The sequence below is a fragment of the Mizuhopecten yessoensis genome, unplaced genomic scaffold (assembly GCF_002113885.1).
Source record: "Mizuhopecten yessoensis strain PY_sf001 unplaced genomic scaffold, ASM211388v2 scaffold11145, whole genome shotgun sequence".
In the NCBI taxonomy this organism is placed as follows: domain Eukaryota; kingdom Metazoa; phylum Mollusca; class Bivalvia; order Pectinida; family Pectinidae; genus Mizuhopecten; species Mizuhopecten yessoensis.
The window spans coordinates 2001695-2027708 of NW_018408902.1; the positions used below are offsets into that span (position 1 = coordinate 2001695).

Consider the following 26014-nt stretch of genomic DNA (forward strand, 5'->3'; position numbering starts at 1 on the left):
AAAAAAAAGCTTAATCGGTAATCTCTATATCACGTGTCCTTTTAATGGCGGACGTATAAGCAGCATGGATTCTCTCCTAAATAGTTCGAGTCGAGGATACCCTGTTAATAACGTAAGTTTTTTAGGCAGCAACAGTTCAAATACTTGTTACACCAAGAAGCATTTTTCCTTCGGAATGATTGTTTCGAGCTATTCGCGCTTAACTTCTATTTTGATTCGCAGATCTCTTTGTTTAACACGTGTATCAAAAAATGCCGGTAAACAATCATCACACTTGTATAAGAAATCAACGTTGTTTGGAAAAGCTTTTCTTTTATTACATTACAGAAAAAAATTAAGCTTGTATGGTACACAACCCATCATATACAGATTATTTGATAGTAATAATAACAATTATAATAACATTCAAAGACGTGTAGTGCAGTTTTACTTTAATTATACCTTATCAACGATATGAACATTTTAGTGATATTTCAAAACGCAACTGATTTTAACGGTTTTATATTTTGAATTTGAATTACATTTTACGCATTTAATTTAATTTCATTCTTTGCTTTTTCTTTTGCTTGCTTTAAGTCTAAAAAAGGGGGGGGGATTTCGATAACAAGGTTAAAAGAAAGGCAATCGTGTGAAATATCCTAATAACATGTACTTAAGTTACTGATACCGAACATTCTTTTTCTTATTGTACTTTGGACGTAAAGTTGAAATAGGAAGAAAACTTTTGAGATCATCTCTTCTTTGAAATCTCGTTCGAACTCACGGATATACGAGAACTGTTCTACAAATATCTGACATTTGTTTTATTATTAAATTTTCAACGCTATCCGTTTTGTTAATTAAAGTTGGAAAATATGCTCTCTGTTATTAATCGGATACTTTTGTGTCGCTTATGAATTTTCTGTCGCATTTGTTGAATTGGGTAGACCGGAAGTTATTTGATAATGAATAACTTCACTCTTAAAATAGGAGTCTATACTGTAATTCCTGGAAGTAGAAAACTAGAAGAAATGCTGAAGTGAGGGTAAATATATTACAGCAATTTCCATGAAATCTTTATGATGACGCACATCAGTTCCCGAATTTTCGAATTTTTATTAAGTGTATCATCTGTAAAGAATATTTTACAAATTTATATATGTATACCGTAGGAACACAATATGCCAGAAAACAATGAAATCATTTAGTTCCTAAAGAGTAATGTGGACTGCACAGATCTTGTGTTAAATGAAAGTATATCTCTAAGTATTTGGTTGAATCTGTTTATGAACGACAAAGAATCTAAGAAATCATTTTGGTGATCAGTCTCACAATATTGAGAAACGTTTGATAAACGAAAACTATAGCACTCCTGATAAGAGTGCATGTTCGTAGATTTTACTGGTGGGTGCGCCTATAAAATGAGTAGGTTTTGTATAAGAGATCTTCAATTCCACGACGAAAAAACATTACCTGATATCAATTGTAAAAATTCAGAATCTACCACAATTATTGTTTTATTCAATAACGACTAGATTCATGGTGACCAACTTTCCTGGGTCCCACATCATATAATGCACCATGTGGTTCAGGAAATGCTGCAACCTTCCAGGTCATTTAGTTAAGGAATTATAAGGGTGGGTTTGTCTAGCTCCTTTGTTCCTTCTGTTTCTAGACTGAATTAAGGTTTGCCATTGGTTGTGTTTTTCGGTTTGGTGTATTTTGGTTTTTTGCAATGATAGATAACATTCTTTAAATCACCCGATGCCTACTGGAAAGGACATTCTAATTTTGGCTCCATATGCTGTCTCATCTATAACTATTAATGTATTGTGTCGGAATTATCAACAACAAATATATATCTTAGTCACATGATAAATGTAAGTGACAAAACTTATCACATCGGTCACATATGTGATGAAAGGTGCAGTTGATGATATTTTTACTGTAAAAAACTATATAATTAAATTTGTTACATGGAATTTTTGGTTATCTTCTTCAAGTAAAATAAACAAAAATAGGCTTTTGCGACAAGACGAGGATAATCTCGCAACATGGGCGTGGATTGCTAACTGTGGCACCAAAAAGCCTTTCTGTTTTCAAATATTACCACATGCGTCACGTGATTGTTTTAATATAAATGCCGTGACATGCTTTGTTTTCATTACTTTATTTAATGTTTCTCTCTTATAGGTTGAGATGAGATTAAACTGCATTATTTTGATTTTGTGTCTTCAAATTCTCTGTCCTTGTCTTTTCGTTTCGACACTGAGTTCAAGTTTTGTCCCAGTATATTGATGTTATCCTGTGCTTTCTATTTTACTGTTGGTCTCTTGCTGAATTCAGTTGCAAAGAATGTTTTCAATCGCCTTAACTTTTCCTGCATTCTACTATCATGAAAGGTGATAATAAAAGCAGATCCTATAGGGATCACGTTACCACGTAGCTGTCAATACAGCATATTTAATTCGTCATGAAAGTATATTCTTCAAAGATATATATATATATAACTTGATACCTTCGTATAAGTATCACTTTTGTATTGGTATTGTAAACAGCATATCTGTGTTGTGGTTTCTTCTGTCGCTTAGCAAACTCCAACGTACGTATATAGTAATCGCTATAAATACTCCCAGCTTTAGTATAAGATGACGTAATACACATACACACCTTAACTAATATTCACACTATTGGAATTACTTCTTTGCCTCATATATATATCAAAAACCCAGTTCTGTTTTCAGTAAGAAATATGTGCTTATTTATAGTAATATATTAATGGTTTTCCCATTGGTTATAAATAGAAATTTTTGATTTCAGAGGTTTTATTTATAGACTATTTGTATATAAAGTAACATGGAAATACCCTTGATTAAATATAGAACTGAGTCACTTACCACAATCGTGAACACAGCTATTGCCATTGACAGAAAAGGGTCCGTTATTACCCATGATGCATAGCAGAGAAATTACAGCAGTATCAATACTTTAATTACCATGTATATAAATACAAAACACTTCATTATTCATTTACAATGAACGAAAAGAAAAATTGCAGGAGAGTGATTACTTACTCTAAGAAAAGATTTTGTTGACAGCATACGACTACAAGCAAAGTAACAGGTATCTCGCTTTACCAACGTGAAGCACATTGATAGTATAGCGCTGTTAACTAAATGGTGGCAATTTCCGGATGTGTGCGTTCGAGGGGTCGTCTCAAAATAAATTCGAAAATCATGTTTCACTCAACATGAACTGCTTTCAAACCATGGCTGTCAGCACAATCTCTTAAAGTATCGCAATTTTATTTAAAAAAAAAAACTCAATAGAAAACCATGAACCGAACCGAAGAATATTTATTAGTTATTTACTACTATACATTTATACAATCGAAGAGAACGATTTTCATTATTGCAAATAATACTGAAAATAACTAAAAGTTTACGAGTTGCATAATATTTTATACAAAGATCCAAAACCGACCAATTGTGACAAAAATTAACTGATAATAGTAAAGATAATTTATTATCATTTAATTACGGAAATGCTATATGTTTACCAGATATGTCCTTATGGTAATGGAGAGAAGTTACACGTAAGTCTGAAGCTATGATGGGCTTTGTGTGTGTCCCTGGTCTGCTGATTCCAGGAACTGAGGCTCCCCGTTCGACCCTAAATCCGACTTTTTGATAGTTCTCTAACAATGGTCGCGTTTACTCACTGCCCACATACCCCGGCTCATTCGAAAACCTGAACAGAAAATCAAATACCAGCATATCGCGTGAAAATACCCAAATCATATTTTACCTCCGACCCTACAGATAAAAAAAAACCACCCAGTTTTGGGTTTGGTTTTTAAAGAATTGAAACATATCGTTTAGAAAAATATCCCAATTTAAGATTGGAACTCAAATGATTCACACATTTTCAAATGATTAAATATGCGTAATAAATGTATTTGTATAAATCTGACGTTGTTTTATCGTTATAATGGAATCAGAAAAGATGAAATATTATATGATAACAAATATATTATTAGAAATCTATTGATATATAATATGGTCGATTTTTACATTTAATGGCCATGTAATATATATATATATATATATATATATATATATACATATCTGGTAAAACGAGCACAAGCACTATGCATATATAAGAATACAGAATTATCTGGGAGAATGACCATTCTGTTACTGTAAAAGCACGGGTTTATATCCTTGTGTGGTCTACGTCTGTATACCAAAGTTATCCTATGACGAAAACCCGTGGGAACAACTCTCCATAATTGAATGACGTATGCTTCAATTATAATGTTTATATTAAAACTGATATATATAAATAATGGAAAATCTATACCTCCTAAAACTGAGGGGACAATGAGCAGTTCGTTTGTAAGATATTTCCCTATTGGTTTCAAATGAAAGTAAGGGTGAGAGGTTTCGCATTATGACGCAATCTTATATCTTCAATATGATTCTCATTTGGAAATATGTGATATAAAAGTTTTATTTTCTAAACAAACGATGTACGTACCGCCTAGTCCCTTTGTCAAGCTATGACTGAGTGAGCGGTTTGTATTATATGACGCAATATTATTTCGTTTTCAAGATCCCATATACTGAAGGTTTATTTACATAAAATGTTATTTTTAGAAAAGATGGTTTGTAATGTTGTGAAAGGTTGTTATAGGTAGCTTTCATCTTTTGCTGTATTTCTGCACGTGTTGAAATACTAGAACATGACTTTTCATACTTTTCATTACCACAAATGAGTCCTAAGTAAACAAAATGGCAATATGGTGCAATATTAAGTACACGTTGTTTTTCTTTCTGCATCGACAAACCAAAATGTTTACTTATTGGTTCCTTAGCTTTTAATTCTAGCGATCAGTATTACAAGTCAGAGTTGGAGTTCAGTAGATAACTTATAAATAAACTGATTCTTATTGGTTGATAGACCTGTATCCTAATATGAAATAATATGCCATAATCGTCAGATTCTGCCGAGATCCGCCTATTATCAAATCCAATACATAGTAATTGGAAATACCGTATCTCTCCCGAGATTTGACTTCCTAATACTCACTTACACCGGAAATACCCTAACGTTTTGTTATTTAGTTGATATGAAATTGTTTTACTTTGTGAATATGTTCTCAGATTGACCAAAGACATAATATTGACCTCAGATTCACAGTATATTCAACAAGTAAAAAGTCTCAAAAATAAAGTATTCGGTATATATACAGCCCGAATTTCATTATTGTTCTTCCATTTTGTTTAGGTTATTTGGTATGCTCGTCATGTTATAAATAGCCAGAAAAGGGAGACACTTAACAGAATGTACAGATTGGTGTTCACTCACTGATTCCAGTTATAGTGACAGTCTTTTGTCCAGCGATTTGCATAAGGAAGTATCGATTAACACCGACTACCCAGATCGGTTTGGTAAGGAGTATTCCAGGAATGAGAAGCGTACATAAGCGTGTGTATCGAGAACTTCTTTTTGTCTCTCATAGCGGTTTAAAAACTCAACAGGAATGTTTATGAATAATTGTCACTGAAGTGAACAAATCGCCAGTTTATTTAAATATTCTGTGGTTTATAAGACAAAATTGAAAGAGTTTTATGTAAATAATGTTATATCATTTGTAATTTTAATGCTTTATCTGCCAGCTTTAAGTAAAATACAACCATAAAATTTCACTGTTTTAAACTACGTGATGGTCTCATAATAAGAACCTGTCAGTACCTAGCGATAAGCCGTTAGTTAGCACGGTCTGTGCGGAGATTCATGTAGTTTATTTTTTGAAGCGGGAAGTGAAAAATTCTATCATATATTACTGTTCCGGGGTAATTTTCGCGCTATTATCTTGTGTGAAAAAAGGGGTAACAAGTACTCACGACTTCCTGTGCTACGATATTGTCAATGGAAACTATAGCACTCATTTATTGTCGAATATTGCGTAGTTAAGACGACATCCCCAAAAATTAGAGGTAATGGGTTCGACGCTCAGCAGGGACATTTATATATATATATATATATATATATATATACATATCCATTTATTCATTATCAGTAATACTTCAACAAGATCAAAGTATAAGATGAAATATATTTTGTTTAGGGATTGTTTGCCTTTCAATACTAGATGATATATGATTCGTCCCCGTCTAAAGTGGAACTATTTGGTTCATTTAATGGTTAGGCTATCCGGGTTTACTGTCCTATCAACAGCTAAGGTCATTTAAGAGACACGGTAGTCTAGTGGTAGGACGCCGGACCGTCACTGAAGGATTGCGGGTTCCAGTCACGGCACGACACTGTGTTGTATCTTTGAGCAGGATACTTTACTCCGCTTGTTCCAGTCTACTCAGCTGTAAATGAGTACGTGGTTGGGCATTGCTAGAATTGTTGAATGTTAGCTGTTAGCGCCGAAATGGCAGCTCCGGCTGTATGCTCCCCAGGTTCAACATTAAAGCCAAAATTGAGGTTTTGCCAAGCAAGGCGCTAGCAAAAACGAATACCTCAGACATTGCAATGGGTGCTACAGCCGATTTATTTTGGTCGCTTTATTGTCCCCAAATATAGGGCACAAAACAAATCCCAAATTCTGCAGGGAGGTTCCCCACAAAAGTCGCCTCTTAGGATCATGCAGTGGGTAACAGCAGGTGTACTCTTTTTTCGATCCCAGACCTGCAGGGATGTCATTTAATGTGGTTTGAGAGACAGAGGATCTAAAACTACACTTTTTTTCAAGGCTAGTCAAATATGTCATAAGTCGGAGCCGAGGTGAGCGAGGCAAAAATCACTGTGGCACGAGAAAAAAATCGTTGGTGAAGTGTGTCAGTAGAAGGGGGCGTGTCCATCAGCCTGGCTCAGACTTTGATGATACAACATGTCTTGTGTGGTATACAGTATCGATATCTGACACGACATGTGTTTTGAACACAATGTACATGGTGTAGTAGCGGTTTCGCTCTGTACCGACGAATCATGTACTTTTCACTAACCACTGGTTAAAGTTAAGTAACGTTTGGACAACCAAGGCCATATGGCTATCCAGCACCTATGTCGTAAATGAAGCTTAACTTGCAATGACCTGAGACGGGCTGTTGTGAGTTCTGTAATGCCCATGAATTTCTTTATCAACGAGGAAGGATACAATTTTCGTTTCAGATTTCAAATCCGTTGTTATGTTCGTCATTGAATGTGATTGTGTTTCAAATATATACTGGGCTTTCACTCGTAGATAGGTGTTGGTTTTATACAGGGATGTAGAGTAAATGGCAGGTCGAATTAATATTAAAGAGTGTTTTGGCATTATATTGTTGGTGGTATCTTACAAGTATTTGTAAATATAATTTTCCCATATATATATAATATATCCGTTATCAAAATAGAACTCTATTGGTGTCCTATGGAGCTGATCATAGATACTTAAGGATATCTGGTTTGATTGATTTCCCGAAGCAGGGAGAAGGTACCTGGTTAAGCAGATATTGAGTGCAGAAAGTCATCAGTGTTATTGTCTGCTATATCTGCAACATTTAGCGATAGCCGAAAGCGCGAACAATTAAATTGTAAAATTGTCAAACCCTTTATACAAAAGAATGATGCACAAGACATCAGTAACAAAACAATTAGGCTACTAGCATCCATTCATCCATCTCAACATCTCCCTCCAACCATCACGCCCACACAGACAAATCTATCTGCCCTTTTATTCTTCCATCAATATCTATCTATCATCTAAATACATACAATGTAGTTACCTTTCCACACACAGTACATTATGTTTTTTTATGGATAAAGGGAAGTAACTCCCATCAAACTTAGTGGTTAACTCAACCCGATAGTAAATTATGACCTCACTACACATTTGCTATTATTTGGAGATGAAAATCTCTCTCCTGCAGAAAAGTATGACCTGTTCATCTGTGTTCAATGATTTATCATAACAACAAAACGTGTGTGATGATATACCTGTTACATCTCTTAAATTATGAAAATGCACGTGTACACGAGTTGTTTTTGAAAATGCTTTATAATATGATTTGTGAATCTGAAGTGCTTACATAAGAATTAGTACCTGCATTTTGCTTTTGAAACTACTTCCTGATATTATTTGTAAATTTTAAGTATTTAAATATGAATTAGTATTAGTTTTTGTCTTTTGAAAATGCTTCTTGATATGATTTGTGAACTGGAAGTGTTTAAATATGATTTAGTATCTGTCGTTGTTTAACCTTTTGTCTCTGGCAACACCCTGTACACTCACCCCTCCCCAGTCCCCCCACACCTCCCTCCCCTGTGTTCCGTCTTTGCGTATTGCAGAGTTATCTTCACTTGGGAGCAGGTATTGATTGTTACGTCACTTGTTTGTGAGAGTAACGTCATCAATTTTTGAGAAAACGACGTAATTTTCTCACACAAACAAATGACGTAACAATCAATACCTTCTCTCAAGAGAAGATAACTCTGCAATACGCAAAGACGGAATAGTAGGCTCACAACGACTCAGTATTGGTATTTAACTTATACAATTATTATTAAAACCCGATTGAAAATCTGTTGACAACGTAACGTTAACATGCTGTCCGTCTCAGTATTGTAATTTCCTTTTGAAGGAAGTGGATTATTATAAGCTCTTAGCCTGTGTCCATATCCTGTTTCTGATTGTACATTTGTGAACTTGCTCGAACTGTGTGTAAAATTAAAGAAACGAAATAATCTTTACACTTAGCCTTATGGGGCGTTCAATACTTTACCTTTTGTTCATGGTTATTTATTATTTTATCTGTTTTGTATTAGTCTCATTGATTCTTGCTGTTGTCTTTTCGTACCGATAATTCATACACGGCCTCTGAGTCCTTTGATACTTTATTTGGTTTGTTTTTTTATTCATTTTTATAAAAGTTATTTCAATGTTTTATATTTCTATATATTTTATACTACTGTTTCTATTACTACTGTATCTATTACTACTGTATCTATTACTACTGTATCTAATACTACTGTTTCTATTACTACTGTTTCTATTACTACTGTATCTATTACTACTGTATCTAATACTACTGAATCTAATACTACTGTATCCAATACTACTGTATCTAATACTACTGTATTTAATACTACTGAATCTAATACTGCTGTATCTAATACTATTGTATCTATTACTACTGTATTTATTACTACTGTATCTATTACTACTGTATCTATTACTACTGTATTTAATACTACTGTATACAAAACCACTGTATCTAATACTGCTGTATCTATTACTACTGTATCTAATACTACTGTTTCTATTACTACTGTATCTATTACTACTGTATATATTACTACTGTATCTATTACTACTGTATCTAATACTGCTGAATCTAATACTACTGTTTCTATTACTATTGTATCTATTACTACTGTAGTTAATACTACTGTATCTATTACTACTGAATACTGCTGTATCTATTACTACTGTATTGTATTTAATACTACTGTATACAAAACCACTGTATCTAATACTGCTGTATCTAATACTACTGTATCTATTACTGCTGTATCTATTACTGCTGTATCTATTACTATTGTATCTATTACTACTGTATCTAATACTACTGTATCTAATACTACTGTATCTATTACTACTGTATCTAATACTACTGTATTTAATACTACTGTTTCTATTACTACTGTATCTAATACTACTGTATTTAATACTACTGTTTCTATTACTACTGTATCTATTACTACTGTATCTATTACTACTGTATCTAATACTGCTGAATCTAATACTACTGTATTTATTACTACTGTATCTATTACTACTGTATCTATTACTACAGTAGTAATATAAACAGTAGTATTAGATACAGCAGTAATAGATACAGCAGTATCTATTACTACTGTATTTAATACTACTGTTTCTATTACTACGGTATCTAATACTACTGTATACAAAACCACTGTATCTAATCCTGCTGTATCTATTACTACAGAATCTATTACTACTGTATCTTTTACTACTGTATCTATTACTACTTTATCTAATACTACTGTATCTAATACTACTGTGTCTAATACTACTGTATCTATTACTGCTGTATCTAATACTACTGTTTCTATTACTACTGTATCTATTACTACTGTATCTAATACTACTGTTTATATTACTACTGTATCTATTACTGCTGTATCTAATACTGCTGAATCTAATACTACTGTATCTAATACTGCTTTACCTATTACTACTGTATCTAATACTACTGTTTCTATTTCTACTGTATCTATTACTACTGTATATATTACTACTGTATCTATTACTGCTGTTTCTAATACTGCTGTATCTAATACTACTGTATCTATTACTACTGTATTAGACACAGTAGTATTAGATACGGTAGTAATAGATACAGCAGTATTATAAACAGCAGTCATAGATACAGTAGTATTAGACACAGTAGTATTAGATACATTAGTAATAGATACAGTAGTATCTATTACTACATTACTACTGTATCTAATACTAATGTATCTATGACTGCTGTTTATAATACTGCTGTATCTATTACTACTGTATCTAATACTACTGTATCTATGACTGCTGTTTCTAATACTGCTGTATCTATTACTACTGTATCTAATACTACTGTGTCTAATACTACTGTATCTATTACTACTGTATCTAATACTACTGTATCTAATACTGCTGTATCTATTACTGCTGTATCTATTACTACCCTATCTAATACTTCTGTATCTGATACTACTGTATATATAACTACTGTATCTATTACTACTGTATCTATTACTACTGTATCTAATACTACTGTTTCTATTACTACTGTATCTATTACTGCTGTATCTATTACTTCTGTATCTAATACTACTTTATCTATTACTAAATTTACAAGGTACAATCGCCTGTGTGTGTGTTAAATACATCTTTTATGATGATAACGAACATGGTCGCTTTATCTTAAATCGTTTATTACCGACATCCTTTTTTCTGGAAAAGACGAGAGAACCCATAATGGATGCCATATTTGATGCAGGATTTTTTTTTACCTTTTTGAAGCATTTGCTTTCACTTCATCATTTTCAGTTCTGATTTGAAATTCCTAAATTATATCGCAATATGCCAAAGACGATTGCTTTTATTCTTTATATAATTGTGTAAATATTTCTTTTAGCTTTTATATTGTATTTATTTGACTTTATCAATCGGTTGCACTAAATTTAGATGATGTTGAAGATGAGTTTTATTTCATTCTTAAATGCCCACGTTATTCTAGTTTACGAGCATTTTTTTTTTGAAAACTGATGAGATTAAAAGGCCAAGCATGTTTAAATCGATATGTCTACTGAGTGTGAAAAATACCAAAAGAAATAACGAACTTAGGGAAATATATATAATTTGCAAATTCGAGAAGAATCCAATTATTATAAACAGCTTCTATGATACTGTTTTTGTGTGTCATGGTGAAGTGAATGTGTGTGTTATGCTGTGTAATGTTATAAAATGTTATTTTGTATTATGCACTGTAAATATTGCACTTTTGTTACTTTGTAACTGATGAGTCGAAAGTTAAATATTACAGATTTTTTTATATGCAAAAATTGATGAAAAAAATAGTATTTTTTCATTAAATTATAGGGTGTAGGGGTAACTGAAATTGCTTTTCTGAGATAACAAAAAATAATCTTAAGAAATTTTACTTTGATAATTTGAAAGAAAAGACTATTTTTATTAATTCTAAAAACATTCATACATATCTGATTACACACTTGGAAGAAAGTGTATGTTCTGCAAATGGTTAAAACTAAAAAAATCATCTAAAATCACATATTATGTTAAATTGGTATCTTTGACCCATCATAGCAAATTAAAAAAACGAACACACGGACATTTATTATTTTTTTGCATTTTACTATGCCATTAACTCCTTTTTCAAAAAATGCATATAAGAAAATAAGTTTAAAACAGGAAATGTTTGACTTCTCAGAGGTGTAAATCCTTAATTTTGTTCATCACCAGAAAACCAGAAATATTTCCGATAAAGATCATAGTTCTACACGCTTCAGAAAACGATCGATTCATTTCTGAAAAAGGTTTGTTAGTGCTATTTCTCTTTTTTTTATGTAGGTTCCCCTTTGTCTGTTGTTGTTCATGTTTTCTTTTGAGGTTGATCAGATAAACAAAGTGGCATCTTGGAATTTGACACTGCTATTTCTCAGGAAGTACTAGAGGGATCTTTCTCAAATTTAAGGTTCCCCTTGGTCTGTGGTTGTTTATGTTTTCTTTCGAGATTGTTTGGTTAAACAAAAAGGTCAACAAGTGGCTATCTTTAATTTTGACAGTGAAGTTTGTTAGTGCTATTTCTCAGGAAGAACTTGAGAGATCTTTCTTAAATTTGATCAGTAGGTCGATATCAAAGTTTTACTTTCTCCACAATGTACGTATTAAACGTGTCGCAAAATTTCAAGACCGACTGATCCCTTTGTCAAGCTATGACTGAGTGATAGCTTTCAATAAGCTATTGTCTTTTGTGCAGTCAATAATCTACTATCTTTTGTTCAGTCAATAATCTACTATCTTTTGTTTAGTCAATAAGCTACTATGTTTTGTTCAGCCAGTAAAATACTGTCTGTTGATCAGTCAATAAGGTATTGTCTTTTGTTCAGTCAATGCGCTACTATCTTTTGTTCAACCAATAAAAAATAGGGTTAGGTTTAGGGTAAGGCTTCTTTTTTATTCAGTCGATAAGATATTCTCTTTTGTTCAGTCGATAAACTTTTGTCAATACTTAAGCAACTGTTTTTGTTCAGTCAATGATAAAAGATAAGATAAGATTTATCTATGTTTAAATATAAGCTTTTTTTTCATTTTGTTTTTCACTTTTTTCTTAAACATAAATTCTTTTTGAATCAGTAAATGAAATATTAAAATAATACGAACACTGTCATAGAAACAGTTGATTTATAACCAGCGACCGGTAATACCAAAATATTTCTGTTTTCACCAGTTATACTATTGATTTTATTGTTATTTCAATGTTTAGGGTGAGGAAAGTTTCTTAAACAAATTTCAACTGTTTTGATATTTCATAGTGCGCTAATAAGCAGATAAATGCAAACGTGTATGTTCCATTCTGATAAGATAATAACACACTTAAATTGGTAATTACCATAGTAACGCTTTTTCACTCAATATAGTTCCACATAATGTAAACTTCATTGCCTATTTATTTATTTATTTTCATTTTTCGAGATAGTTCCTGTTATGGCCATCCCGTCTTTTGATTGGCCGATACATTTAGTTCCATCCTGGTCGACAATTGGTATCTACTTATTATGTTATTAATGCCTTGACAAAGCGTTGTTATTGTCGTTGTTTTGACCAGTTAGAGGCCCATGACTACCATCGGTGTTATTGTCGTTGTTTTGGCCAGTTAGAGGCCTATGACTAGCATCGTTGTTAGAAGATTTTTTAAATTGATGGAGCACTTTTTACGATAAGATAAATATTATTATATGTCAATAAGGTTTATTAAAATCAAATAGCATTTCATAAAGATTAGCGATACTGGCCAGGCACATATATGTGTCTTGTGGTGCGTGTTTACGTGTAGGGAAGCCGTCTGTAAAGTTATAAAGGTGATTCACAATGCTAGCCGAGCAGTTACACACCTGTACGATTTATCACGTGTGCGTTTATATCTAGAGTTGTGTATAATGCCGTGATTCATAACTCTTTGTGTCTGAACTTCAAAAGAACTTGTAGGGATTCTGCACATACTTCACACAGATATGTAAAGGGAGATAAATACTGACCTGTGCGTTGTGTGCCACATGTGTGTATCTGTATATAATTCGGTCACCCCGTGGTCAGCTGCTTGAGTGTCGGTCAGTCCGTATAAGGTTTAGCTCTATTGTGTCATTAGGTTAACATTAACAATTCTTGTACATTACGTTTATATAGATTTATAAAGGAATTGGGGTGTAAAGACAGACGGATTTACAATTGATAGAAATAATTATGCAGTTGGGATGTGTTGTGTTGATAAGATGGTCTAGGACCCTTTATTGATCAAATACATTATATAAGTAATAAGATTTATTATTGCCTAACGGTTATTGTTAGATTCATCCACAAACACAAAACGTTCGTAAGGAGTTCTGTAATACTCAGTGCCCTGCCTGCGTTTTAGTTTTTTGTTTTTGTCAAGCTTATATTAATTATTTCGCTCATTTCCCCCTGGTTTTGGACCAAGAGACATATTTGGAGAGAAAACGTAATTGAAATGATATTGACGCTATTTTTTAGGTAGAAAGTATGAAATATAATTTGTTTCTTTTAAATGAATTGCGGGGCGATGATAGTACCAAATGGCATTGAACTTATCGGTGTTGTTATTAAATATCGAAAGAAACTTGGTGATTACAGACAGTTCGGGGGGGGGGGGGGGGGGGGGTGTGTTTACGGAGTTGTGTGTATATTATCACTCGGAACTCCTCGACCGGATCTCCTCGACCGATCCTAATCGGGGCGAGGTGTTCCGAATGTGTACAGTACGTGTGACGTTGCGTCCTCTCCAAGATGTTCACAGCGGTTTGTAATGTTTCCTATGAATTTTATAGATTGAAAGTGGTTGACATTTTATTTTTTTATTCATATTTTCCTTTGACATTGTCAGAAACGGTTGGTACCGACATGGAATGAGATAAGAATGTAAGTCCGTGGTACCACTGATAACGTTAGCAGGCATATTGATGATATTCTATTATTAGACAAGATGTCATCTCGGGTAAGATGGTGAAACAAATATATTACTTTCAGTTTTGCTGAAATGGCACAATGATATTGATTAATAGACGATCGGTGCTTTTAGGTTACTAATTTGTTCAAAAGAATGTTGAAAACAAAATGTTAGCTTTGCACCGTCAGACAAATAAGGTGCGTTCGAATAATGTTCATATGTGAAATTCTTGTACTTCACGTTACACAACCTACACATACTTTATCCTGTTACACTCATACATACTTAATATCACTAGAGAGTGAGACGAATGTGTTTCACATTTTATCGGCCAATTTAATAGCATGCTATCCACTAGTCTACTGAAATATCAGAATTTTTTTTAAGACACGTGAAAAAGTTAGTAACATACTTTTTCCAATGGTAAACTCTAAAATTTAAATGTAAATTTAGGTTTGAAAAGTATGTTTCATAGATAACCAATTTCAAAATAAGAAGAAGATTGACTAGACTCCGTATGTCTGCTCAGTAGACTTGAAAATTTGAAAGAGGCAGATAATTTAGGGCACCCCCATATATAGATGAAATGCAAAACCAATAGCCTATATGAGGATAATAGATCTATTTGTATTATCGACTCGTGTTCTGAGCTGCACTATAAACAGGCAAAACATATGACTACAAATCAAGGAAAATATATTTATTTTTCTAAATCGAGATGTTTTATATTACGAAAAAATATCAAGATATTTGAAATTATAATTCATCTATATTTTTTACGTCGGTTGAATCCATTCTCAAAAGAAAATATTATTTTTCCCCAATTTCCCCTTTAAAAATACCAATCGTGAAATCCATACATATCAATGCATAAATGATCATACAAACATGGTCTACCTGGGTTTACTGCATCTATTTTAGGTTTTTAATGTTCCTTACCAAAGTTGGGGGTATATTGGGAGTCGTTTTTTTCCTCTGTGTGAAGAAAAAGTGTTGCCGAACATTATCTGACCATCCACAAACAAAATGTTCTTAGTGATTTGTAATTGACTTTATGAAATCATTTAAATTCTTGATAGAAGATGGCTTCATAAGTTGCAGTAACATCTACAAATCTTCTTTTTTATCAATTTTATACAATGTAATGTTTGATATTAAGAGTCAAAAGTCTGGCTTGAAGAATTTCCTTTCAAATAACTACGAAGTTCAAAGAAACTTTTTACACATGAACGGTTCATCATCTATTTGTACACTTTGCATTGAGGTCAGTTTTGTTCTTAGTTATTTTCCCTTTTTAGTACTGTAAGTACAATTTCTCTGTCACATTACAATGGTGATTTGTAGGCATGATACGTGTGGCATTTACTTTAAATATTCGAGATTAAAATGGCCACCGTATCTTCTGATTGACTGAAACAATGACGGTCTGAAGGTTTTTTGGCCTGACTTTGTTGAGGCTGTGCGGTGAGTGGTGGTCGGGTGACGCAGTGGACAGCGCACTGTGATTTTAAATCACCGAATGGCCAAGTAAGCTTATGCCGTGGCGCGGCGTCCGTCGTCCGTCTATCCAGTGTCATACTTTTCTTTATTCATCTAGATGTGAAGGGGTCGATTTCCCGTTCGAACGTGAAAGGATATCTGTCACCTGCCCACCACATGGGGTTGTGTGTGAGTGATGAGTAGTGGTTATTGATGTCGAAAGACCGAATTTTTAGTTTCGAGCATCGATGGCTGCTTGGGATCTGATTGGCCGATACTTATACGTCCTTCAGTTCTTTTAGGCGGGTTCGATCATCTTTTCCGATTCTCTATTTGCGTTTGCATGGATGATTTTGGGTTAAATGACCATAGCTGTCAAAATGACGTAAAGCACAAGCAAACCGATTATTTGGAACAGTCCTAGTCACAAATAGAACTTGTTGTATCTGAACAATTCACAATGATACAATCTTAACAAACTTTAATGCAATTTTGAAACCGTTGTCAAACAATCATTGCATTTTTTTGCGTATTTACCCGGCCATTTTCAAGGCATAGCAAGGATTTTTTAAGTCTTTGGCAAACGGTTCTAGTTGATTAGAAAAATTTAAGTCCGACTTCACGTAATCAGATTTGTTGTAATGATTATTAAAGTTTCCAAAATTTGTTATATGTTGATGATACATGTTTCCCCAATTTTATCCCAGGGTCCTTTTCTCAACCCCAATCCATGTAAATTCTTTAAGAAAAGCCTTTTTGAATATTGTTACTATTATTGTAAAGTAATGTTACTTTTTATGTAAAACGTTAGGCTACTGATAACCCGTTGACGTTGTCGTGGTCATCTTGTCAATTAAGCGTATTGGCGGAATTTTATTTTTTTAATCGAATACACTTCACTTCATGGATTGGGTGATTTATCAGAAGTCCGGGTCACCCGTTCCCCATTTCGGAGGGGGTTAAGTTATAATTTATGGAGGAACAAACGGATTGTATATATTGTGTGTCCGTCCCTAGCAGAAATTGTGCACCCTTTATTAACAATTTGATCCGGCACTTTTTATGAGAGTGATTCCCCTTCTTACAAAAGTTAGCCAACCCAAACTGATTTCATGAAACTTCGCTGATGCAGAGAAGTTAGTGAACGCACTCTCAAGTTGTGCAACGGATTTTTTTTTTTAATTTTGATCCGGCTATTTGTTATAAGAGTTATGCCCCCTTTGTAAAAAAAATGTTTGCACTTCTCCACCCAAGCAACTGCACGGATTTGAATGATTCTCTGTTTAAATTACATATATTAGAGCAACCTCCCCTATCTATATCTATGCCCATCTGTTTAAAAATGCTGTTCGCGTTACTTCTCTTAAAGTGCTACTTGGTGCATATAGCCTTTACACCAAGGGAGTCTGAATGAAGTCTATCAATTAGAGTTACCTTAAGACTTAAGCCCCATTGTTTAAAAAAACGTTCTCGAAAGAACAATTCATTTGTTCTTAGCGCAGTCGGGGATATAAGTCTGACCTTCTTGCGTCCTTTTTTTCAAGAATTCTAAAACTGGATATTAAGTTGTTATTCAATAATAATCGACATTTTATTATTGGTATTTTGAAGGTTGTAGAAGTATTTTAAGTGTTTTTGTCCGGTGCATTGTCACATTTGTCAGTTATTTATATATATGATGTTTGATGGCCTTAAGTTGAATCCACAGATGCCAAAGGGTCAGGATGACCTATAGTCATCCTGCTTCGTCCGTCTTCGTGCGCCGTCCTAAACTTTCAACATTTTAAACTTCTTGTCAAGTTCCACAGTGGGATTGAGCTGAAACTAGCCTGAAATGATCCTGACCAAGTGTTGTTATTTTTCGGATCGGTCAAGAATCCAAGATGGCCGCCGTGGCCGCCATCTTGAAAAGCACATTTTAGATTTCTTCTCCAGTTCCACTGGTGCCATTGAGCTGGAAATTGGTGGGGATGTTAAGGAAGGAAAGCCGACAGTGTTGTTATTTTTCGGCCTCGTAAAAACTTTGACATGGCAGGCACGGCAGCCATTTTGTAACTTGATTGCGCAATCATGGTTTTCCTGAACAACACCTGTTTTAAACTTCTTCTCAAGTTCCACCATTGGGATTCAGCACTTACATTCCTGAAATGATCCTGAGATGGTCCTAACCGAGTGTTGTTATTTTTCGGGTCAGTCCGAAATCAAAGATGGCCGCCATCTTAAAAAAACACATTTTAAATTCCTTCTCCAGTTCCACTGGTGCCATTGAGCTGGCAATTGGTTGGGATGTTAAGGAAGGAAAGCCGACAAAGTGTTGTTATTTTTCGGCCTCGTAAAAACTTTGACATGGCAGCCACGGCAGCCATTTTGTAACATGATTGCGCAGTCATGGTTTTCCTGAACAAGACCTGTTTTAAACTTCTTCTCATGTTCCACCATTGGGATTCAGCACCAACATTCCTGAAATGATCCTGAGATGGTCCTGACCAAGTGTTGTTATTTTCCGGTCAGTCTGAAATCAAAGATGGCCGCCATGGACGCCATCTTTAAAAACACATTTTAAATTTCTTCTCCAGTTCCACTGGTGCCATTGAGCTGGAAATTGGTTGGAATGTTAAGGACGGGAAGCCGACAAAGTGTTGTTGTTTTTCGGCCTGGTTAAAACTTCGACACTGCAGTTATGGCAGCCATTTTGTAACATGATTGCACAATCATGGTTTTCCTGAACAACACATATTTTAAACTTATCCTCAAGCTCCATCAGTGGGATTCAGCTCAAACTTTCCTGAAATTATCATGAGATGGTCTTGGCCAAGTGTTGTTATTTTTCGGGTCGGACCTAAATTCAAGATTGCCACCATGGACTCCATCTTCAAAACCCCGTGTTGTTATTTTTCAATTCGGTCTGAAATCCAAGATACCCGCAATGGCCGCCATTTTGAAAAACACATTTCAAACTTCTTCTCAAGTTCCACCATTGGGATTCAGCACTTACATTCCTGAAATGATCCTGAGATGGTCCTGACCAAGTGTTGTTATTTTTCGGTTTGCTCAGTAATCCAAGATGGCCGCCATGGCCAACATACAGTATTGCACAATCACAATTGTTGTCAGTACCACTGTACTGCTACTGAGTATGTATACTACAATAGTATTAGTCTCTGTTAAATTCAGATGACCGTTAAGGCCCATGGGCCTCTTGATTGTTTACGTGGCTTCTTCCACTTCAAATCGAAACAACAAAATATTTAGGCCAACGGGAGTCTTTTTAACAATATTTTAACTTTGAATATGACTTTAATGTCAGAATCCGACTACCAATGACGAATAATTGTGTTGTGTTACCATGGCTACTGCTCAAACCTTATCATTCTATTTCATCTTTATAACAGTGTGTCTGATTGGATATTTTTCATTCTATGGCGGAGAAACATCGCGTTCTCTACCGCGCTCGAATTTCTTCAGTCATATTTCCTTCTTTCAACAACCACCACATTTAAGTTGAGAGTTACTGAAACAAACAACAATGACGTGTCAACGTTACCATCTTTACCGTAAAGTTATTGTTTTATTTCGGTTTAATAAAATATGTATTGCCTTTGTTGTAGTGAAACACGTTTTTTCCCGAGATTTAATTAACTTTTAAACTTAGATGTCCTTTTTTTTTTTGCAGGGTTACCATGACTCTACAATGCATGACGATCAGATAGAACGTGATGTAAACGACGGTAGTAACCTCCTTCTGCCGCTAGCCATCTCCCTGAACTTAGGAAAACATTACGGGTCTAGAAGAGAATTGGATTTGAGGTACAAGTTTCGAGAAGCGCGTGAAAGCCAACGAAAGATGGTGGCTGGAGATGAAATACATGAATGTGGACCTCGAGGGGAAGGTTTCCGAACCACGCATAGCAAAGCTTCATACTTTAAAACGTGTGACAAGCTAGTGGTTTTGTGCACCATGTATGATTCCCAACGAAGTCCAAATTCATTTTCACTTTCGGAAGTTCCTGGGAAAGCGACACATTATACACTTAAACTCATAACATACGGACTGTCCCGCAATCAGCCTATTTATGACCTGTGTATACAGAAAGATGGAAATTGGTACCTGTCCCACCAACGCCTCAAGAACGCTAATTCTGAGGAGCTCGCGTTGTCTGCAAGAGACACTATAGCCGGGCCCAACTTCGGAGCTGATGATGGGCCCCTGGTGCCGTGTCTGCCATGTTCGACATGGCCGCCGGCGTCTTTCAGTATGGTCCAGAGACCTCGCAGGAGCGGATGGCCCGCCCAGGAAGTGATGGACAGGATGGTGAGGAAGGGATGTTTCGTAGTACCGTCGGATGACGACAATGACGAGGAGACGGTGTTCATGCTGTCCTTTGCTGTGCCCGAGAGAGAGCTTGTCAAGTCTTTTAATCAAACGCAGATGAACGTGTACGGATACTGGCTTTCCATCATAGATCAGAAGGTGCCAGCCTCGCTAAAGACTGTCTTCAACGAGACGGTTGTGAAACACTGTCTTTTTTGGCTTTTACAGGAATACCCACTCGACACTTGGATGGAGGTTAACGTCACAAGGTGTATGGAACTGCTTTTAGGAAAATTCTTGGATGTCACAAGAAATCGTTCATGTCCAAATTTCTTTGTCAAACGCTACGACTTGTTTATGGCAATGACACCAGTCCTTCTAGCTAATCTGCTTAATTTCCTAAATGATATAGAACAAGCTGGGCGTAGCTACTTCCTACAACTAGTGCCGTTCTGTCAGCGAGCGGAGGACTTTCGCAACCTTCAACAATCGTTTGCCATGATGTGCGTCACAGATGTTGAAGAAGAACGAAGATTAGACTTTGCCTTTTTTCAAGAAGTTCTTCATACCTGTAAGTAATCTCTAACAATCTCGTAAGTATATCACTTAGGAGTCTGGCTATGTCATCTATACAGTTGGTGAACGATATCTATATTTGCCATGCCCTTCCTTATGCGTTATGTGTCAGAGTATAGCTCGTCGCTAGTTAACATTTCATGTATCTAGCTTTGCTAATAGTTCCAAATAAGAGAGCCAAAAGGAAATTCACATGATTTGCAGAAAGTCGTTCACTGGTCGCTGTATACGATTATACAGTAAGATGTTGTTATCTAAGTAGAGTGTCCCAGAACATACAACTAAGAAGTCCAAAGGTTCCCTCATTGATAAACATGTGTTCTGTTCACTCTTGGAATACATATGCCATGACAAATTGAAGATTCTATACTTGCCACCTTGCGGATCAGACAAGATGATCAGTCTGAACATTTACGGTTTCCATCCTACTTTTGATCTCCTCGATACAAGTTAAACGGAATCGGGCAGCGGCATAACCGTAAACCTAATCACCGTTGGTTTTAGTGAAGCTCATCAGTCGTCTCCAAAGGACAGGTATCATTTTTGCGTTTGTCAGTATATATGTCTGAAAACAATCAAATGGCTACGCGTTAGGGCTTAGATTTTGTCATGACATATCCAGGGGTGCAGAGAATAAATATTAATCGAAAGCGGAGCCCTTGGATTTCGAAGATGCAGAATAACCAGACTATGATATGCTAAACCAAAGCTGAAATGACAGACGGAAAGAACAAACATGAACTTAAAATAGTACTTGACATACAGGTGCATTATTTTGTCAGTCTGTATATCCCTTCCAAATAACCTGTTTCTTATTGCATGTTGAAAGTCGATAGTCAGGGCTATGGGATTTAAATATAACATTCTTAGAATCCTCAGTAGATTTAATCAAACACCGTTTTATCCGATTTCAAATTTACAGTATGGTCAAAATGCCGATTCTTAGAACATGCTGGTATGTTCCATTCCACATGACTTGTGCTATCGGAATGACGAGAATTCATGAAATATTCGCGTATGCCCATGTCACATAATTGGAAAGTAGTCCTGCATGAAATGTGATCAAATGGCGACATACTAATTCCACGCCCAAACTCAATCACACACCGCATGCACCAGGCGGACACACTTCCGAGAGTTTTTTTCTTAATCTATTTCCTTATTCTTTTTCTTCACTATACAGTTGTTTGTTTCAGACTATGAAATGCGTCGACTATTCCAACATGCTACCGAGACTTCCAAGCCATTTGACCTGGATATGTTCAACACTATAATCGTCAACCTCCTCGAGCGGTCGAGTCCCCTTCTGGACGACAACATCAAGGCTGTGCTGAAGGCATATTTATCGCTCCAAATGGCCTGTCATCTGTGTAGAGACATACCCAATGTTGGAAACAGCCGCCAAACTGAAATTGCCCGTATTGAAGACTTGCTAAAGGAGGGCCTTAATGCTGACATGTCATCTGCCAAACTCAAGATGGCTACATTATATCTGCATCTTGAAAAACCTGAAAGGTCTGTTGAGATCCTCCAAGATCTTGATGCCACCGGAAGTCATGTAATCAATCTAACAAGAAGATGTAAATCTTCAATATGGATAGAAATCAACGCCAATGACCGTGATTACGAACAGACAGTATGTAACAAAGGGTTCTCACGCGCAGAGAAAGTGACGCGATTCATGGCACTCCCGTTTGATATAACAAAGGATGAACAGGTCGTAGTTCCAGAGGTCATTCAGTACGAACTTGCCGAAGTTTCGGGCAGTAAAGATGGTCGCATTACCAGTAACTTTACATTATATTATCATTTGCTACTTATCATAAGTAAACATAAGTTAGGTGAGGATGTTCACCAAACAATCCAGGAATTCAAGAAGTTGGTGGAAGAGTCGAGTGACGAAGGGGTTCTGTACATGTATTACAACTGGCTAGGTTATTGTTTGAAGCTTGTAAAGAGGATTTCAGAAGCTAAACACTATTTTGAGGAATCTCTTAAGATCAAGCATAGTGAAAATGCTGCGATGAAACAATTGGACGCGTTAAAGTAACCACTTTTGGAGATTATGACGAAGAGTTTTACTGTACAACGTAACACACTCTGGCAGTGAGACAAGCTTAGCTGTAGGATTAAGATGTAGGTTAATCTATTATGTATTGTTCTGCAACTATACTACTAAGACATTGTAATATGTTGAATATAGCATAACCATAAGGTGGAAACAAAAGACGTGAACATTCACGAAGGGAAGCTTCTGTACCTAATATGTTTTTGAACTTTTATGCCAGGTATATAGTATTTAAAGATGTCTTTTCCTTAAGTTAATCATAAATGCATTTTTATCCACACCTAATAACTAACGTCTTGTATAGTATGTGAAACGAAAGTGAAATGCATTTTATGAAAGAATTGTGAAATGTAACCTTCTTTTCAACATATTTGATTAATATGTCGAAATTTTGTTGCATACACACTATTCACACATATATGTAGATATAAACGCATGTTGTGAGCTATATCTACGCTCTACAAACAAAGGCTTTTGACAAAGGCACATCTACAGCCTTAGTATCCCTTTGTCGTGGTGTGTTTAATTAAAAAATCTTTATTTCAAAAAGTTTGATATTGTTGTGCCTTATATACTTAGAGCTGTAACTATAATTCGTACTTGTTACAGTCAGAATTTCAGCGTTTTCCCAATATGGAATTATAACGCTTCAATTGCTTTGAAAGAAATTTAGGTCATCGTTCTGACCATGTTTCTAAGTAGGATACCTCATTGTCCAACACGGCTGAGGCATGTGTCGTCGCTGACCTTGATACTACTTAGAATAAGACAGAAGATATGATGAGGGACGATATGTATTTTGCAGGAGACTGCTAACTAGACATCAAAGGCAAAAATAATCAATAATGTTATATGTGGTGCAGGAGACTATTAACTGGATATGAAAGGAAAAGTAATGAAGACAATTGTGCGTGGTACAGGAGACTTTTAATTGAATATGAAAGGAAAAATAATTAAGAATGTCATGTGTTGTGCAAAAGATAATTTAACTGAATATAAAAGGAAAAGTAATAAAGAATGTTATGTATGAGACTATACCAGAAAAAAACTTCACGTTTTTGTTTGATGTGCCTTCGTACGTACTATTTTCGTTTTTTTACAGTTTGACCAACGTGTCCGTCCTACATGCACGTTTCTGTTCGACACCAAATTGCTAGTGCTTTATAAATTGTTGTCAAAAGAAACTTCGTACGTGGAGATGTTCATATTGTGACTCATTACTGACAGCGATATGAACATTTTTGTTTTGGCACTGGATCTAAAATCAATATAAATTATAAATACATTTGTAGATGTTTGCGTGCAGGCATATTTTTGCGCATTTACTCAATTCGAGAAACGCTAGCATTTCCATACTGAAAAGCTTTTGGCTTTTGTAGGACTCTCAATAATCTCCGTTGTTCTATAATAAAGAAGGAAAGGTGCTGGGTGGATGACCAACACATTTAAGATAGGTCATATCAAGCTATTTGTGTACGGTATATATATAACGTACATCACCGTTTTGGTTTGCATTAGCTAGTCATTACTTTTAATGGTTTCTTATAGAATAAATGGAAGTGTAAAAATAATCATAATGTGGTTATCCATTTACTTAAATTAGTACGGAAACATATTTTTGTATATTGATGTTAAACAGCGCAATGCCCTACCTCTGCGTTTGCACATATATATCATTATTATGATTTTTTACAAAACCTTTTACAGCCATCCGACTGACAAACAAAAAACGTGAGGTAGTTATTCAAGATTAATATTTATAGCTTTTATTTGGTTTAAGGTAAATTATGTTTTTCATAAAGATTGATGATACAAGTTTGCATATGTGTTATGCTCAGTTGTGTTCTATGTTTGCATATAATGCATGGTCTTAAATTTGTAATAAATAATTCAAACACTTGTGATTTGTTTGTTTTCGATATATGAAATAAAATATTTTATTAACTCCTAATTACTTTGAGGCCAGTCATACCAGTAAATAAAGTAGTATGTCAAGAGTTTAATTAGCATAAGCGACGAATGAAAACTAGGTTTACAGTTGGCAGCAATTATCAGTCCTCTCCAAAACTTGATATACGAATGTGTTCAGAAACGCAGGACAATTCCCTCATTCATAATAATAGCAATTTTAATTTGACCGATAGTCTGTATGATTTCAAGCTGACCGACTACAGGACACTTGTCACTCTGCTCGTCCCACTTATTATTACTATACTGATGTAAAACCTTAAATGAATTATTACTTCGCTATTAACAAGGTACATGTAAATCAGCCTATTAAACAAAAAACACATTGCTTCAGCGGTTTTCAATGTTTTATTAAAGACAAATTTTATAAGCATTTGCTGGATTTAACACTCGTTGAATCTAAATATCTTATAAAATGAAAATTCAGCAACATATGATTCCAAGCCTATTGTTTCCTTACACAAAACCAGGAAAATTTACGTTTTTAAAATATAATCGGTTAAGGAAGTTGGCTGATCATGTTTAGTCCTCATTTGTGTCCTATCTATTTTTTCTATTTTCAGAGTCCATATTGTCATCCGTCTTCATGTGCATTTTTTTAATGATCAGAAAGTTAATGCAAAAAAAACCACCATTCACTGCAACTTAAAACACAGTTGTGATGTCATCCTTTGTTCTTGTTGTACATTATATAGGAGAATGTACAAAGAAATACTTGTAGCTGTCCAGTACCTGTCCATTTAATCCACTAGACATTTCTTTATGTTTCACGAATGTAGTGGTTAGCTCCTGGAACTACCACCAGTGTTGGTTTAGGTGTTGCTTGAGGTTTTAATTGCTTACACTTTGCTTCGGTAATTTTTCTAC

At 35.0% G+C, this 26014-nt stretch overlaps 1 protein-coding gene across 5 annotated transcripts; it reads left to right on the forward strand.

Moving 5' to 3' along the window:
- The first annotated feature begins 14 nt into the window (after positions 1–14).
- Positions 15–25079, forward strand: LOC110466774. Of its 5 annotated transcripts, none has more exons than XM_021523523.1 (3): positions 15–112; positions 19897–21106; positions 22308–25079. In XM_021523523.1, the coding sequence occupies exons 1-3, from the start codon at positions 65–67 to the stop codon at positions 23159–23161; spliced, it is 2112 nt and encodes a 703-aa protein (XP_021379198.1). In that variant the 5' UTR covers positions 15–64; the 3' UTR covers positions 23162–25079. The 5 variants fall into 5 exon arrangements, with proteins under 5 accessions (XP_021379198.1, XP_021379201.1, XP_021379203.1 ...); XM_021523526.1 differs by lacking the exon at positions 15–112 and adding an exon at positions 919–1024; XM_021523528.1 differs by lacking the exon at positions 15–112 and adding an exon at positions 944–1018.
- Positions 25080–26014: the final 935 nt, after the last annotated feature.